This window comes from Ochotona curzoniae, unplaced genomic scaffold (assembly GCF_017591425.1).
Source record: "Ochotona curzoniae isolate NIBS_2020 unplaced genomic scaffold, NIBS_Ocur_1.0 scaffold_4505, whole genome shotgun sequence".
In the NCBI taxonomy this organism is placed as follows: Eukaryota; Metazoa; Chordata; class Mammalia; order Lagomorpha; family Ochotonidae; genus Ochotona; species Ochotona curzoniae.
The window spans coordinates 51,954,347-51,972,150 of record NW_024467118.1 but is presented as its reverse complement, the minus strand read 5'-3'; the positions used below and the strand labels follow the sequence as shown (position 1 = coordinate 51,972,150).

The following is a 17,804-nucleotide window of genomic DNA, read 5'->3' as shown; positions in this document are numbered from 1 at the left end:
CTGCACCCACCGGGGCAGGTGCATGGGGGGCGGGCACATGACTGTTACTCTCACCAGATTTCCAAGAGCCCATAGATTCAAAGGTGTTTCAAAGACACGCACGGATTTCCATAACAGAACAAAACAAAAAGCAGCACTGCTCAGCTAGTGTTCAGGCAAGATAAACATCACCCCCTCCTATTGTTCACCACAGTATGTCTGGGCAGTAGGATTTTTCTTGCCTCTGGGAAGTTAAAAAAAAATCTGTCTGGGGGCCCGGCGCGGTGGCGCAAGTGGTTAAGGTCCTCGCCTAGCACGCCCGGGATCCCATATGGGCGCCGGTTCTAATCCCGGCAGCCCCGCTTCCCTTCCAGCTCCCTGCCTGTGGCCCGGGAAAGCAGTCGAGGACGGCCCAAGGCTTTGGGACCCTGCACCCGCGTGGGAGACCCGGAAGAGGCTCCTGGCTTCGGATCGGCATAGTATCGGCCGTTGCGCTCACTTGGGGAGTGAATCATCGGATGGAAGATCTTCCTCTCTGTCTCTCCTCTCTGTATATCCGCCTTTCCAATGAGAAAATAATAAAAATAAATCTTTAAAAAAAAAAAAATCTGTCTGGAAGTATAAAAATAGGAGAAATAAAGCTGGGAGGGAGGGACACATGGGAAGTTAGGAAATTTCTTAAGGTGCCACAGAAGAGATTGTGAGATCAAGAAAAGACAAGTAGGGAAATAAAGTGACTCCACTCCCTCAGTTGCGCACACCCTCCTGGAGGCTTCAGGGGAGAGCCAGCCTTCTCCTGGTCCCTGGCTCTGCACCGTCCACAGGGAAGTGACCTGCTTGCATCCAGCTCTGCTTGCATACTCTGGATCCCTCCCTCCACCTCCATCTGGGCCCCCCAAGCCAGCCCTTCGCTCCTGGTTGTGGACTTCTTCACTGCCCTTTTCAACAGTGCAGGCCATCAATACATTTCTAATGGTGACTGTAATGTTATCTTCCTTCTGCACTCCCTACCAGAACCGTGAATGGAGACAACCTTTTAAGGTAGCAGTGTGATCATGCCATAATCTTCTATTAGGCGAAATTTCCTCATGCCATGGTTTTAGGGCATGTGACTATGTTGGCGAATCTTGTAAAGCAGGGTCTGATCTCTTTTAAGACTAGAGGCAGCAATGGAGTGGGCATTTGGGACAAAAGTTAAGATGTCACTTGGGTGGCACCTGTTGCATATCACAGTGCCCAGGGCCAAGTCCTGGCTCTGTTCCTGCTGCCAGCTTCCAGCTAGTATGTACCCTGAGAGGGAGCAGGACAGAGCAGGAGAGGCCCTGCAACCCACATGGAACACTCAGATTGTATTCCTGGTGCCTGGATCTTACCTAGACCAAGCCTGGCTGTTCTAGGCATTGGGGGATCTCTATTAAATATAAATGAAAAATACATTTAAACTTTTAAAGATATATAAAATTAGAGATGATAAAAGCATCAAAGAGTAATCAGAAAGCAATTTTTTTTTTCAAAACATAGTATGTGGAAAAATAGCCTATACGAGACAAAAAATGCAGGACCTTGGCTACCCCATAGATCAGCATTTCCAACATGCTGGGCTTCTGTGAACTGAGGTATGGATAAACACAAGAGTACTTCAGGAAGCTTGTGAGAAAATGCACTGAAAGACAACTCCCATTTTCCACAAACAGTTTGAAATACCCACATACCGCTTGCCCTGCCAACTTTGTTTGGTGACATTGACAAGAAGCAGAATTATCATGCACAGCAAATATTCACACGCTGGCTGTTGAATGACCACCACTCCTAAGAGCTCGACAAGTCTGGCCAACACGTGAGAAACAAGGTCCTTTTTGGAAATTTCAAACTCACTGCTAGAAATGGATCTCTGCTTGCCGTTGGGCATCATTTCAGTAAAACCCATATGAGCCAATTTCAGCTTCCCACTAATCCTAACATACTTGAAAGAGATTTTTTAAAAATGTCCGCACTACTGAATCAATTCTTCCATGAATCATTCCACCCTTTTAAAAAAATTAGTGCATACTTTATGGAAAGGCACAACTGGAGCTGGAATGCAAATCTCCTGAGCTGCACAGCAGAGATGGCCGGACAAGATCTCAATTTAAGATGTGCAAGAGGGAACCAGCATGATGGCTCAATTTCCATCTTGTAAGCACAGGGATCCATATTGGTTCCAGTTCATGTTCCAGCTGTTCCACTTCCCATCCAACTCCCTGTCTGGGGCCTGGGAAGGCAGTGGATGATGGGCCAAGGCCTTGGGACCCTGCACTCACATGAGAGTGTGAGAGACCAGGAAGAAGCTCCTGACTCCTAGCTTCAGATTGGATCAGTTCTGGCCATTATGGCCATATAGGGAGTGAACCAGCAGATGGAAGACCTTTCTCTCTGCAAATCTCTCGTAAACCTGATCTGACTTTCCAATAAAAAATAAACCTTTAAAAAATGCATGAGAGAATTCTCTCTCTCTCTCTTTCTCTCTCTTTCTCTCTCTCTCTCTCTCACACACACACACACACACACACACACACACACACACACACACTGGATTGACATTTGCTGGCATTGGGCTTAACTTTTGTAAATCAGACGTGTAAAAAACCTGATTTTTCCTCGCCTACAAAGGCAAGTTGCAATATTGTTTTATCCACAGACGGTATGATAATCTGACCCAGCCAGCCAATCTTTGCCCTTGGGACACACAGGCACCAGCTAGGCCTCCTCCAAGCCTTGAGCTTCTCCCAGTCCTTTCTCCCACCACTAAGAAAAGTGTGCCAAGGCACTGCTGATGTCCAGGTCATCCACTGGCCCATGCCAGCCTGCAAAGCTCTCCACCTCATAGCAGCACACATTCCCAGGACAATGAAAACACTTAGGAAGAAAAGTGGATCAGAGACAAAGCAGGCCTGAATGATGGACAGGATCTAAGACTCGGGCCTGAGAAAACAAGCTAGATTTTAAAGAAATCACCTCTCAAAGTAAGATATTTGCTGCTAATAAAAACCTGATTTAGGGGCCTGTGGTTGTGGTTTATTAAGCTTAGCCTCCACTTGCAGCACCAGCATGCCATAGGGCATGGGTTCAAGTCCTGGCTGCTGCACTTTCAATTCAACTTCGTGTCAATGGCCTGGGAAAGCCAACAAGGATGGCTCAAATCCTTAGGCCCCTGCACTCATGTGGAAGACCCAAATGAAGCTCCTGGTTCCAGGCTTCAAGCCAGGCCAGCCCAGCCCTGCTCATCGTGGCCACTTGTGGAGTGAAACAGGAACAAAAGGCCTCTCTCTCCTTCTCCTATGACTTTGCCTTTCAAATAAAAAATAAGCAAAATCTTTTTTTTTAAAAAGATGATTTTGAGTTAGTTCCTGTACCTCTCCTCCTTGATGGATCCTTTTTAGGGTGGAGGGGTCAAAACTTTCGGTGAAAAGTATGCGTAGCATTTGGAAGCCGCTCTGCAAGAATGGACTCAAATTGGCTGCAGCTACTTGATGTTACTCTTCCTGCATCCATTTGATGCTTACAGTTTACAGAAAAGAAACAACATTCTGGAGAGCTAACCTCATGCCCATGGTGGATACAGGGACATCCACATCAGATTCACCTGCATGGTCATTACAGGTGCAGAGTCCCTGGCTTCTCCCTAAGCCAACTGAATTGCAACACTGGGCGTGAGAACTGGGAATGCACGTGCTCACTATGTTATCACACAGTGAAGTTTGGGAACCACTCTTTAGTCAAAAGTTGTTAAGTAAGAAATAACAATTGATCACAAGCTGAGATTCTGGAATTAAGAAATAGGACAGGGCCCGGCGCGGTGGCGCAAGTGGTTAAGGTCCTCGCCTTGCACGCCCGGGATCCCATATGGGCGCCGGTTCTAATCCCGGCAGCCCCGCTTCCCTTCCAGCTCCCTGCCTGTGGCCTGGGAAAGCAGTCGAGGACGGCCCAAAGCTTTGGGACCCTGCACCCGCGTGGGAGACCCGGAAGAGGCTCCTGGCTTCGGACCGGCATAGTATCGGCCCGTCGCGCTCACTTGGGGAGTGAATCATCGGACGGAAGATCTTCCTCTCTGTCTCTCCTCTCTGTATATCTGCCTTTCCAATGAAAAAATAATAAAAATAAAAATAAAAAAAAAAAGAAATAGGACAAGGAATACTGTTCAACGGGCTTTCACAGACACCACTGGTAATATTTTGCACCTCTGTAGAAGAGAAATATGGCTTTTTACTTAAACAATACAGCCAAGAAAAGTCCAAATTTAGGACAGTCATGGATAAGAAAAGGACAGGTCAAGTTTCAGGGAATCATCAATTTCATATTTAATCAACTTAGTATTTTAAAAAAAATAAATCCTGGCTTTAATTATATTAATAAGCCTTATTGTGTTAAAGCCTACTTAAAGTCACTTCTGGATTCTGCAATTCAAAAGTAACTTAAATGCACAGCTTTAAAATTACTTTAAATATGCAGCCTTGTCAAGCAAGAACTCCAGACAAAATCAGAACAGTAAAAAAACACATTCCACAGGGTGTGAGGCAGTCTGAAGCTCACGGACACTGGCTAAGTGTGGCTTAGATAGTATGTTGTTGAAGGCAGCACACACTATTTTTGGCAGGTTACTTTTTTTTTTCCTTAGTAGATAAGACATACTTTAACAATACTGTAATTCTTAAACTTGATCTGAAGAAAAATATTCCAGCTATCAATGGAAATGATTTTTCAAATGACTTATTTCAAATGATTTTCTAGCATTTAAAAAAGTTCCATCAAACTGTCCTTAGCAAGTTCCTAGTCTAGTCACCTTGGAGTCTTGTTCAAGCTCTTTGTTTTCTAGCTTTTTGAGCTCAGGAAAATTACTTAACCCCCGAGTCTCAATTTCTTTTTCTCTTTATAACATGGAAATGACCAAGCACAGATCATTGCATCTTAGGAATGCATAGGCACCAGTAAATGTCACTGCTAAACTCATAACTTTTACTCTCAGAGGGCAAGATCAGCCAATCCTTTACATGATAATTATGTAAATGCCAGAAATCTTGAGAGAACTAAGATCCCTATTGTTTCATGAAATAGGAACAATGAAGACCAATGTATGAAAAAGATGTGAATTCTCTACTAATTCTAAATGACTAAAAGATAATGCTAAAATACAAAATGCTTTCATTATTTTAAATGGATTAAAAAAGGAAAGTGATCCCAAGGATTAAAGCAACAGGAATGGCCGGAATGGAGGCATAATCCGAAGAGTCCCTGTGGCTCTGGTTCCCATCAAGCTCCCTGCTAACACATCTGGGAAAGCAGGCGAGGATGGTCTGAGTACTTGGGCCCTTGCCACTTAGATCAGAGATGGTTTCAGGCTGGCCCAGCACATTGCAGGCATCTGGGAGTAAATCAGTGGAGGGAAGATTGATCGACTGATCAATAGTTCTGTCTGTCCCCCTCTGCTCAGCCCCTGCACCCCAAACTTAACAACCCCACTACTCTTTCAAATTAAAAAATCTTAAAAAACAAACAAAAAAAAACAAACAGGAATCCCCAGGGTTCATAATCCTGTCTGTTACACCTGCTTCCTTCTCAACATGACTAAAAAGTTAGGACACATCTACCCCTGCCTCAGGGTCAACTGTTTGCTTTGGAGGCAGACCATTAAGTTAAGTGGCATCTCTTTCAAAGGCTGCCACTTTCATGACCTGGAATTGTCAAGCATAACAAAATGTTTCCAAGAGGATCAAAGTCAACCTCAAAGGCAGAAATTTTATTTTTAAACAAATTACAGAAAAACATTTGTTCAAAGTTGAATATTTACATGTTATTAAGAGGAAGCAACTGTTACAAACCTACCAGAACCAGCCATAAAAATCACTCATTCACTGAGTCTAAGCAGCTGTAAATGGCAGAGCCACAAAGACAAAGGTGACACGGGCCTTGCCCTTGAAATGACTGTAGCTCTAGATAGCAAGAGGCCTACAGACACATGACTATATCAGTGTGTACAAAGTGTCCTGAAGGACAGGAAAGACTACACCACTAATTTACTTGTGAGATTTAGATGAAAAGCAACTGAAGACCCTATCTTTCAGAACGTAAAAAGAAAATGAGAATGCATTTGAGAGGCAAAAACAGAAGCATAGTGGAAAAATTACAGAACTGTTTAGGCAGAGAGGACAACATCTGCAGAAAATGCAGGAGAGGTCGGAATGAATCCAGAGCGAGCGCCTAGGAGGAAGAGAAACTATGATGAAATGAGAGCACCCAGATACCACGTGGGACTCCCCCAAGGTTCAATCACCAAAGGTAGGCTGGAGTGTCTGGACTTTTTTCCAAAGCCAAAATAAAATCATTTATGTTTGTTCAAAATGTCTAGTGGAGGATACGGGTCCGATTTATTAACATGATGGTCCTAGGAACACACGGAGAGGAACAGGGCTGCAGGTAAGGTGATGTGCTGGGCTGTCTCCGCACTGTCTTGCAGGTGAGAAGGTGTGAGAATTCACTCAGAGCAGGAGCAGCCAGAATGCTGAGAAGGCACAGATCTGACATTGGAGACCCAGATTGGTATGCAGGTGGAGCAAAGTGGTAAAAAGGGCTATGCCATCACTTAGCTGGTGTGGTCAGAGAACACCAATGTCACTGACTTGGAGGAACAGGTCTAAATGCAGACACACTGCAGGAGGGCTAAGCATGCAAGGGGTGGAGCACTTAGGAAGGAAAGAGTGCCTTACCAGGGGAAACACCTGCGAGCTTAGGCGGTGTGGAGAACAGATAAGTGGTGATGACTCTATCTAAAGTTGGGTGAAACTATTATGTCCACCCCCAGAGCCGTGAACCAGGACCGTAACAGACTATGAAGCAATAAGGAAATGTGCTTAGACTGCTACCTTAATAAGACTGCAGGATATGCACAACAATGCGGGTGAGTCACAGAAACTTCATGCTGTGAGAAAGGCCAGCCACCACCAAGCTCCTGCCTCTTCAAGGGCCTTTCGGAAGATTATGGGGGCAGGCTTTGTGGTGTAGCATGCAAACCTGACACCTGTCACACTGACAACCAATATGGCTGCCAGTTCTTGCCCCAGCCGCTCCATGCATGATCCAACTTTCCAATGATGGTCTGGGAAAAGCAGAAGACAGGCCCAGGTGTTTGGGCCTCTGCCACTCACATGGAGAGTCTGATGAGGCTCCTGGCTTTGGACTGGCCATTGTGGTCATCTGGGGAGTGAAACCAGCAAATGGAAAGTCTTGCTCTCTTTCTGTAACCCCATCAAAATAAGTCTTTAAAAAATAGTTTGTGGAGAAATTGGAAGGGATTTTTTTGGTGGAAAAAATTTTAAGGCCTATGCATATTTTTTTTTCATAATATGCACTTTCCATGAACTTTTTGAAAACTGCCTGAATATTCTCATTGATAAAGAATTCTAGATGAGACAAAACCTGCGATGACAAAAACCAGATCCCACTTTCATGGGAAAGTGCATGGAAGAATGTCCTGGCATCACAGAAGTTACATGCTTTCATAAAGGTACAGGCTAGAACAGTGTGTTCACTTGCCAAAATCAATGAACTTATAAGCTTGCCACAATATGTAAATTGCACCTTAGTTAAAAAGGAAATGAAGAGTCCAAAGTTGTGGAAGACACATAAACTAAAACAAGGAATTATACAACTGTAAAAGGTTTCATCAGAGTGGCAGAGCTATGGGCTCATTCCTACTCACTTTTCACATGTTGCTCCTAAAAGGGATGCTAAAAGCTTATGCATTCTGAAATATCTCTGTCATTTGTAAAAATGGAAAGCATATGCTATTTTTTATTTATTTATTTTTTGCCTGCAGGAAGCTGGAAAACTCTCTGTGGTTCAAGACTTTACTATGAGATTACAGGCAACCCCAGACACAGCAAATACATCCATGGGAAGTCATCAGGGGATCACTGGACAAGGGGACCTCATGGTTTTGTCAAAGAAGCTGCCCAAGATTTTGATGAAGAGTTTTGACAATGCAAATGTGAGCCAGGGAAGGCAGCAGGCATGGCTCAGCTAGCAGAACCAACCGGGCAGGCTGCAGCCCAGCCAGGGCGTCCTTATCCAGCAGAGGACAAGTGTCAGGGGAGAAATGAGCCAATGGAGAAAGCAGTCAATGGCGGCTGCACTTGGAGGTGATTAGATTCTGAAGGTCAAAAGCACAGGCTCTACTTGGGCTTCGGTGTTTCCGGGTTGATGACTTGTCCCTAATTCTCAGCCATTTTTAGTTGGGGAATCTTGTCTTCACCAGGAAGGTAAAGAAAACTTACACCCTAGGAGGTGACATCATGATTGCCCATAGTTTGGGATGTTTTGATGATGCTGGTGGTGGCAGCTCCTCCAGCTACCTGCACTAGTACGACACTTGATACTCTGAGCTAGCTGCTTCACAGGGGCCCCATGTGTGATCCTCAGAGCCACCCGGGGGCAGACTGCTACTCCTGCTGCTACACAGAACAAAACTGAGATGGAAGACATGCAACATGATTTCCTGCAGGTCCCCGCTCTCCAGGGTCTGATGTCAGACACGGTGACAACCCCACGCTAACCGCTTCGTCTGACTGCCTCAAACTTTAAAACTAAATTTTACATGATGCTGTATAAGCCTGTCTTTTTCCATCCTGGCTCGTGCTAACGTGAACAGCCCAACTGGCGGTGGTGAGAGCATTCTTCCCAGATTATTTCATCTGAAGCATTGGAGCATTTCTCTTCTCGTCCCTGAACAACCAAACCACACTCCCTCTCCAAAATGCATTCCCCAACAGTCAGGTTCTGGGGGCTGGAGGGGTAAGGCCAGGCCTCATACACTCCTGGCATGCTGACAGCCTCAGATAAAGCACACCAGGACAGGTCCTCCTATCACAAATGGAAAGGTGAGAGTGGATACAGACTGCTACACTTTCCCCTGACACCCCATGTGACCAACTGGACGTGCCGGATGGCTGGGCCCAAACTGTGATCCCTTATTAGTGTTATCCACCTAAAGGTGACAAGAGGATCCCCCATTCACACCTGGTGAATGAGCACAGTGTTGCAGCCCCACTTGGGTTTGTCCTGCGTGAGGAGCTGAAATGTGAAACAGCAGGAAGGCTGTCTCCATCTCCAGGGGACCATAACGGACTCCGGGGCACAGAGAAGGATCTGTGTCCGGATCTGCCAGCTGCACACCCACTGCATTGCTGGAGGCATAGCACAATGCAAACCAAGTTAGTTCTCTGGGTCATCCAAAGGCCACAGGCAGTCAAGAGTCAGGGCATAAAGCTTTCAAGGGCTTCAAGAGCTGGACTCTTTCAGTTGTGGTTTCCTTGAACTGTCTGCCTAGATTTCACAAGTCTTTGGGTTTTTGTCTGCCTTCAAATTATTTGCCCATGAAGGGGTCTTCATTTCTATGACCTGGCATCTGGTCAGGGCATACCCTTTGGCTGGCCAGCCAGGGGTTTGGTCTCTGGGAGGCAAAAAGTAAAAAGTCCTGCCCTCTCGTTTACTCCCTGCCCTTTCTTTGCCCTTTGCCCTGGGCATGGAGCTCAGGTGCAGCAAAGCAAATAGGCAAGGTTGAAACACTCTAATTTTTGTTCAAAGAAAAAAGAGTAGTTTCTAGAAGGGGATGAACACAAATTAGTTTCCTGACTGGCACTTGTGCAAGGTTTACATGCACACCCACTTCCCACGTAGCCCCTCTGTGGGGACAGAAAACAGCGTCCAGTGAGGCAGGCAGCCTTGGACCAACAACCCCGCATATGGCTGAAGTCAATTCTCAGGCAGAGGAGCCCGGGTCAGATAGCGGAGCTGGGGACAGCCAGTTCCCGCCAACACAACAGTTGAGATAGAAAAGGCACTAGTGGCTCTGATCCAGAGACCTTGAACCCTCCCAAGGAGACATTCCAACTACACTGGCAGCACTGTTGGGGTGACGGCCACAGTCACGAGGGCCCGTGGGGATCTGGGCCCTTATCTGGCATCAGTCCCATCTGAACTTCATCATTAGCCTAGAAGATGTCTTTGGGCTGCATGGTCACCGCTCACAAAGCAGCCCTTGGAAGTGTCCCATAGTCACTGGTGGCAGACAGGAAGGACACTTTCTTAGCACTCTTCAGTAAGTAGTTCAGAAAAATACACACACATACATATATATATGATGCACATTTTTAACTGGAATTGAGGCCATTGACAAAAACCTTTCCATCCCTCTCATCGGGAAGAGTAATGCTTTCGTCATCAGGAGCTCTTGGCTGAGCTGAGATCAGGGCCAGGAATTCTGTGAACCTGAGGTCAAGCTGCCAAGGCTACAGTGAGTGTATGTGCCGGTACCATGGCGCGAGAGCCTGGGAGCTTGCAGCCGCCAGCCCTCACCTCCGGCTGCCCGAGGAACCAACCTTCAGTTCACCCACCCCGCCCCAAGAAACAGAACAACACAAAACGCTTACCGAGCTCTCCCCGGAGGTTCACGAGTTCTTGGGATAGGGTTTTGTGTTGTTTCAGGGCTTCCTCTCGCTGCGGAAAACACACATCAGGTTACTGCCTGTTTTCAACAGGGCTCCTTTCAGCCAGGTACACGTTTGTTATCAGCAGGAAAGCCAGACCCACAATGGAGAAGCCAAAACCTGAATCACACAGGCGAACTGCGTTGTTAAAACACACAGCCGTCCCTGGGTTGTTAAGGAAATTCATGTCTCAAAAAGTCTGGTCTCATGTCCCACTGAAAGTTCCATTGGAGGAAGGGAATAGCTCATTTAAAGATATTTACTCAAAGCCACTACTCCTGCACAGACCTTGCAGCCTGAGCACACTGCTCAGAAGACGGAATGCAGGCTCCCCCTCCTCCCAAGGCAATAAAGGCCTAATCAGTTAAATATTTAATGTTCTAAACATAGGCACTTAGACATGCACGCTTTGTCCCATATTTGCTCATAATAATGCTTGATTTTAAGGCCAATCCTTTACTTCTAAGGGAAAGACAAAAAGTTTGTTCCAACGTGGCAGCGGGGGGTGTGGGGCGGCGGTTGATCTTTAAAGACAAAAGTAAATGAATTCTATTCAACCACATGTTGTTTTCTAAGGATTGTTTTGGATCAGCCAGAATTGCAACAACATGTTAGAGCAGCAAGCTAAAGGAAATCAGGCAGCCGACTCAGAATCTGAAAAGCCAGGATCAACCTTGACATCAAGAATCATTTTCAAGGGAACCACAACTCACAGCAATCACCCACGTACACAGTCGTCCACTGACACGATCATCGGAGTCAGTTCCCTAAGAGATGGATTCACTAGCACCCAAAAGAGAGCGAAGGAAAAGCAGGATTTCAAAGCTGTTTGAAATGCTCTGGCCAGGATCCCCGGCTCCGATCCCCCAGCCCATCGTGATCCGAGTAGCCTGGAGATCATGAGACTCAGCCTTTGCGGGCATAAGTCGCTTGTCATTCCCGACGCCTCCTCCCCCCTCCCCCCCACTGATTCCAGACAACCTGAATATCCTTCCCGCAAAGCACTTAGAAGCAAATACTCATTACCCTGGTTGCTGCACATGGAGAATACAGGCACATTTTGCTGCCGGAGCAGCCCATTTTCCAGCTTCTGTCTCCAACTCCCCCCACCCCCTGCACCGTCCAAGAAGTGCACAGGTGGCTGCACCACCCACCAGTGGCTCTGTCGACATTCAAAGCTTTACCAGGAGGCGCGCCATTGGCCCTCGGGCAGCCGCCCTGCCCGTCCTGCAGGTTACCGTAAGCCTTAGACTCGGCTCTCCCTACAGAAGCTGAGACTGCAGCTTCTGCCTTTGGCACAGGCAGCCTGTGATTACTTAAAGCCACAGACCTTCATTTGTGAAAAATGAGAGCCAGACATTAGCCTGATCGATGGCCACTTACTTAAGTATCAGCTGGTATGGTGGGAGGAAAAACGGGACCCTCTCAGCATGGATGATGGCGTTATTTTTAGATTTGTGAGCCTTTTTACTCTGCTAATTGAGGTCAGTGGATGATCATGCTTACTAATAGAAAAGGGAAACTTGCTCTTTAAAACCCATAGACTAAATGAGGTTATGAACTAGGTGAAGGGCAGTGAGAGGGGGTGTGTGCTGTGAAATGAATGATATTTCCCTCCAAATTGAATTTGAATGCTTACAACACTACCCATCAGAGGTTTCGAAACTCTGAAGTGATGATGCGAGATTTGGTCAGGATCACATCAAGGGTCTTTAAAAAGTCTGTAGAAAAGATACATTATGAAAAAAAAAATGCACTGAATCTTAAAATGTGTTGCACCCGCAAAAAAGGGGGGACTTTTAAATTCCATTTTCCAGACACACTTTACAGAACCTTGTATATTTTACAACTTGCACTTTATACTTGCTTTACTAAGCCAACAAAGTTCATTCTAAATATTAGCACTGTTTTGTGGACTCTTAACCATGACTGGAATTCAAGAAATACTTTTTTTCCATGGAGTAGATTTTGGTCTCCATGTTATCCCTAAAAGCTTGGAATTTAAATTCATAGTCTCACCATGTTCTGAAATCATAATCAGTTTAAGTTTTAAAAATTAATGGGTGCACAAAAAACTTGGATAATTAGTTTTTTCAAGAAAGATGAGTTTTTGGGGGAAAATCAGCCTGTATAATGGGGAAAAAAGTACAAATATAGCATAATTTTCTTAATTTCATGAATGTAAGCTTTAGTTTGTTTAGTCATCTAGTTCAAGTAAGTATTAGTAGACTGCATTCCTAAAGTGACAAGGAAACCAGGAGATGATTCTTTAGACACCTACATTTGACACTGAAACCCAACAGTGAACTTGCTTAAAGTTCCCTTCCCAGGGCTGGCTCCATGGCACAGTAAGCTAAGCTTCTGTCTGCAGTGCCAGCATTTCATATAAGTACCAATTCATGTTCTGGTTACTTCACTTCCAATATAACTCCTTGCTAGTGTAACTGGGAGAGTAACAGGGGAGGGCCGAATAACTGGGCTCCTGGACCCATGTGGGAGATCCAGGAGAAGCTTCCGGCTTCAGGCAAGCCCAGCTCCAGCTGCTTAGGCCACTTAGGGAATGAACCAGCAGAAGGAAGGTCTGTCTCTCTCTCTTGCTGTTTCTCCTGATTTTCAAAGAAATAAAATCTTTTAATTTTTTTTTAAATAGGACAAATGTACCCTTTATAATAAGAGGGTTCTTCAAAAATGCCCAACACGTGCACATAGACACACACTAAGTGCGAGCTTCTGTCAACTGTCCCTGGTAGCCTGCCCTTCCAATACACTTAGCATTTACTTAGTGATGATCACCTAGACACTGATTCACTGATTCTTTTCATTCAGCTTACCCTGGCTCAACATTTCTATCCTAGAAGACACTCTTTATAGATATCACATTCATTTGTTCCTCTTTGCACTGTAACATGCAGAAAGCCTCACAATATGAAAGCACAAAGGTGGGATTCTGGATAGAAAGATGCATTAATGCTCATGCATTAAATATATGGAGTGCTCCAGGGAAATTGGATTCACCATAATTTAATTAGAAGTCCCTGGGACGAGGGCACTTACTGGCTGGCTGTCATCCCATCAGCCGCCTGGGTTTTCCTAGCTCCTGCAGAGCATCCTCAGGACAGGGAAGGAGCAGCACAGAGCCCTGTCAGTCGGCTCAGACGTGTGCACGCCTGCTCTCCTGCCCAACCACCCACGTGGGGGCATTTTTTTCAGTGTGAATGCTTTTGTTGTAGCTGTTGTTCTGAGACAATTTTACTTTCAGTAAATGCCTACTGGCATTTAACATTCACCTTTGTTTAGGTGCAACTTAGGATTACATTACACTTGCAAAAAAAAAAAGAAAGAAAGAAAACCAAAAAAATCTGGAGGACTCAGAAGGATGCATTGGAGGATGGGAGGCAGGGAGCTGGGTCCTCTTTGGACATCCACCTGTCGGCCTTTTGCGTAGGCTCAGGGACCACCACCACCGACACCGCTGTTCACTTCGGCTGTGTGGGTAGAGAACTGACTGTGGCATCACAAATCAAGAGTTAGAACAAACTGAGACTGACATAGGCATGTCCCTAAACAGCAAGTGTGGAGTCGATGTCTACATGCTTCAGACATTCACTGGATCTTCTGCTATGTAATGAAAGAGGTGACCAAAGTGGAAAAGCTGCAGCTATTACATACACTTGCAGCAAAAGGGTAAGTGATAAATCCAGAATCCCTTATATAGTCATATTTCCCCTATAATCTAATCATTCAAAACCATTTGGAAAATTTTGACAAGAAAGATACATTCATGGGCCTGGTGTGGTAGCTTAGTGCCTAAAATCCTCACCTTGCATCTACCAGGATCCTATATGGGCACATGTTCATGTCTTGGCTGCTCTACTTCCCATCTAGCAACCTGCTTGTGGCCTGGGGAAACAGTTGAGGATGGCTCAAAGTCCTGGGACCCTGAATCCACATGGGAGATCCAGAGGAGGCTCCTGGCTCCTGGCTCCTGGCTTTAGGTGGGCTCAGCTCTGTCCTCACTTGGTGAGTGAACCAATGGATGGAAGATCTTTTTATGTAAAAATCTGCATTTCCAATAAAAATAAAGAAATGTTAAAAAATACGCACTCATGCGTGTGCATATCTATGTGTGTGTGTGTGTGTATATATATAATAATGTATGTATTCAGGGCTGACATTAAGGCACAGTGGGTTAAACAGCTGCCTGCAATGCCAGCATCTCATATGAGCACCGGTCTGGATCCTGACTACTTGATTTTTTTTTAAAGATTTATTTATTTTTATTGGAAAGTCAGATATACAGAGAAGAGGGGAGAGAGAGAAAGAGGGAGAGAGAGAGGAAGATCATCTGATGATTCACTCCAAGTGACCACAATGGCCAGTGCTACATCAATCCAAAGCCAGGAACCTGTAGCCTCCTCTGGGTCTCCCATGCAGGTACAGGGTCCCAAGGCTTTGGGCCACCCTTGACTGCTTTCCCAGGCCACAAGCAGGGAGCTGGATTGGGAAGAGGAGCTGCCAGGATTAGATCCAGCACCCATATTGGATCCTGGCACGTTCAAGGTGAAGACTTTAGCTGCTAGGCAGTATACTGTGCTGGGTCCAACTTTTCCACTTTTGAACCAAGTCCCTGTTAATGTGCCTACAAAAACAGATCATGGGCCCGGTGCGATAGCCTGGTGGTTAAAGTCCTCACCTTGCATGCCCGGGATCCCATATGGGCGCCAGTTCTAATCCCGACAGCCCTGCTTCCCATCCAGCTCCCTGCTTGTGGCCTGGGAAAGCAGTCAAAGACGGCCCAAAGCCTTGGGACTCTGCACCCACGTGGGAAACCCAGAACTCCTGGCTCCTGACTTTGGATTGGCTCAGCTCCAGCCGTTGCAACCACTTGGGGAGTGAACCATTGGACGGAAGATCTTCCTCTCTGTCTCGCCTCCTCTCTGTATATCCACCTTTCCAATAAAAATTTAAAAATCTTAAAAAAAAAAAAAAAAAGCAGATCATGGTTCGAGTGCTTGGACTCTTGTATCCATGTGGGAGACCTGGACGAAATTCTTCGTTTCTTGCTTTGATCTAGCCCAGCCCTGACCGAAACAGGCATTCAGAGATTGAACTAGTGGATGGAAGATCTCTCCCTCTTTCTGTAATTCTGCATTCCCAACAATAAATCTCACACACACAACATGCAATGTGTCTGTGAATACACATACTGTTATAACACCTATGGGAATCCTAAAGAGTTAAAGGTATTTAATGCTTCACTCTTCCCCTGGTTACATCTTTCCTTTCCAACTGTTTCACATTAGTATCCTGTACACATTAGGCAATCACTAAATATTTGCTGATTATAAAATAGAGACAGGAAGAACAAAGAACATTGACACAAGGCTTTATGTTCATTTTATACGGGGAGTCCACCTTCTCCAGTCACTTGTCCCTGCAGGTGTGCTGCGGTGGCATCGGAAGAACCCGCTGCAGATCCTGCTCTCACGGAGCCCCCTAACCTAAGGAGCTAAGTGGACACCTACAATACAGAGAAGAGAATGAAAGTATCGGAGTAATCACCCCGGGAATCAGAAGGTGGACAGAACTTGGAGCTGGAAGGCTCAGGAAAGTCTTCATTAAAGAGGGAGTTTTTGAGCTCTAGTCAGTGGGCCGCAATTACATATGTATTAGGATCTAAATTTAGGTATAAGGCAACTTTCACGTGCAGTGACAATATCCCTGAAATTCACTCTGGGTTTGCCATGATGTGGACTAACACACCAACTCTTAGTACATCCAACTTGATGATTTTTTTTCTGCTAGTGTTGGATCTGCATCTTCTGCACTGAGTACCTGTCACAGCATTTGGCTTAAGTGGAGGGGTCAGGTGCTACAGGGGGAAGTTGGGCAGGGGACTGCATGTAGCAAGCAATGCTTGTGCCTCAGGAGCACTTAGGAGAGTAATGGACACTGCATGAAGAAGAGACCTCAGGCTTTCATCAGATGCCGTTTCTGGGTCTCTGCTCTTGAGGGGCACAGGAAGGCCGACAGCCTTAGTTTGCCTTTTTCCTTGGATGGTTGTGCAGGGCAGCGATGCGATGCTGTACTCAGACATCTGATCAGACATCGTAGAGGGACGGTCACAGTATCTGAACAAAGAATAAAAGCTATAGGAGGTTCACGGGAAACCGAGTTCACAGTGTCCTGGGCTTAAGTCCTGGTCCTGCACTTGCTAGCTGGCTAATGGTGGCCAAGTCACTTAGTAACAGGCTGCTTCAATGTTTGCATTGGTGAACTCCAATTCACTGTGGTTTTGGTGAGGATTTACTGGGATAAATAAGAATTCCTGGTATTTAATCAACAACAAATTCTTCTCCTCCATCTCGCAAACATACAAGTGAACACCTGGGACCCAGAGAAACACTACGAAGAGCAGTTGGCGATGATTCAGAGACCCTGATGATTCCAGTTACAAACCATTGCAAAAATGAACACGAGACAACGCATCTACTGCTGGAGACCAGAGGAGTTCTGGGCTTTTACATTTTTTCCAGAGCTGGAATCTTTGAAACTCAATTCTAAACAAGAAAATTCATGTATGTTTCCAACATACCTTTTGCTCCTAGCCTGAAGATGATTTAAGCAATAATTTTTAGTATGTTTGCACATGCAACAAATTTACACGTGTGGTCTTTCCCACTGCACCCTCATGCTCATGCTGAAGAGGTTTTGGCTTTTGGAACATTTCAGATGCTGCATTTTTAGGCTACGGATACTCAATTCATAATGTAAGTTGTGAATGTAAACTTCAATTTCCCAGTAGCCATATGTTTAAAAGCTTAAAAAAGAACTCTAGGGGCCCAGCACATTGGCCTAGTGGCTAAAAGTCCTTGCCTTGAACAGGCCAAGATCCCATATGGGCACCAGTTCTAATCCTGGCAGCCCCACTTCCCATCCAGCTCCCTGCTTCCCAATCCAGCTCCCTGCTTATGGCCTGGGAAAGCGGTTGAGAACGGCCCAAAACCTTGGGACCCTGCACCCGTGTGGGAGACCTGGAGGAGGCTACAGGTTCCTGGCTTTGGATCGGTGTAGCACTGGCCATTGTGGTCACTTGGGGAGTGAATCATCAGACGGAAGATATTTCTCTGTCTCTCCTCTCTTTCTCCCCTTCTCTCTCTCTCTCTCTTATATATATATAAGATATATATAAGATATATATATATATAAGATATATATATAAGATATATATAAGATATATATATAAGATATATATAAGATATATATATAAGATATATATAAGATATATATATAAGATATATATAAGAT

The 17,804-nt window shown here is 45.4% G+C and overlaps 1 protein-coding gene across 7 annotated transcripts in view; it reads right to left on the bottom strand.

Moving 5' to 3' along the window:
• MTUS1 (microtubule associated scaffold protein 1) overlaps positions 1-17,804 on the bottom strand; it is a 93,456-nt gene that overhangs the window by 16,023 nt on the left and 59,629 nt on the right. For 6 of the 7 annotated variants that reach the window (XM_040966178.1, XM_040966180.1, XM_040966179.1 and 3 more), the window contains one exon: positions 10,440-10,506. In XM_040966178.1, the coding sequence (XP_040822112.1) occupies positions 10,440-10,506 (67 nt within the window). Of the gene's footprint in view, positions 1-10,439; positions 10,507-11,522; positions 11,577-17,804 lie in introns of those variants that run through there. The other variant, XM_040966184.1, reaches the window with a different exon arrangement.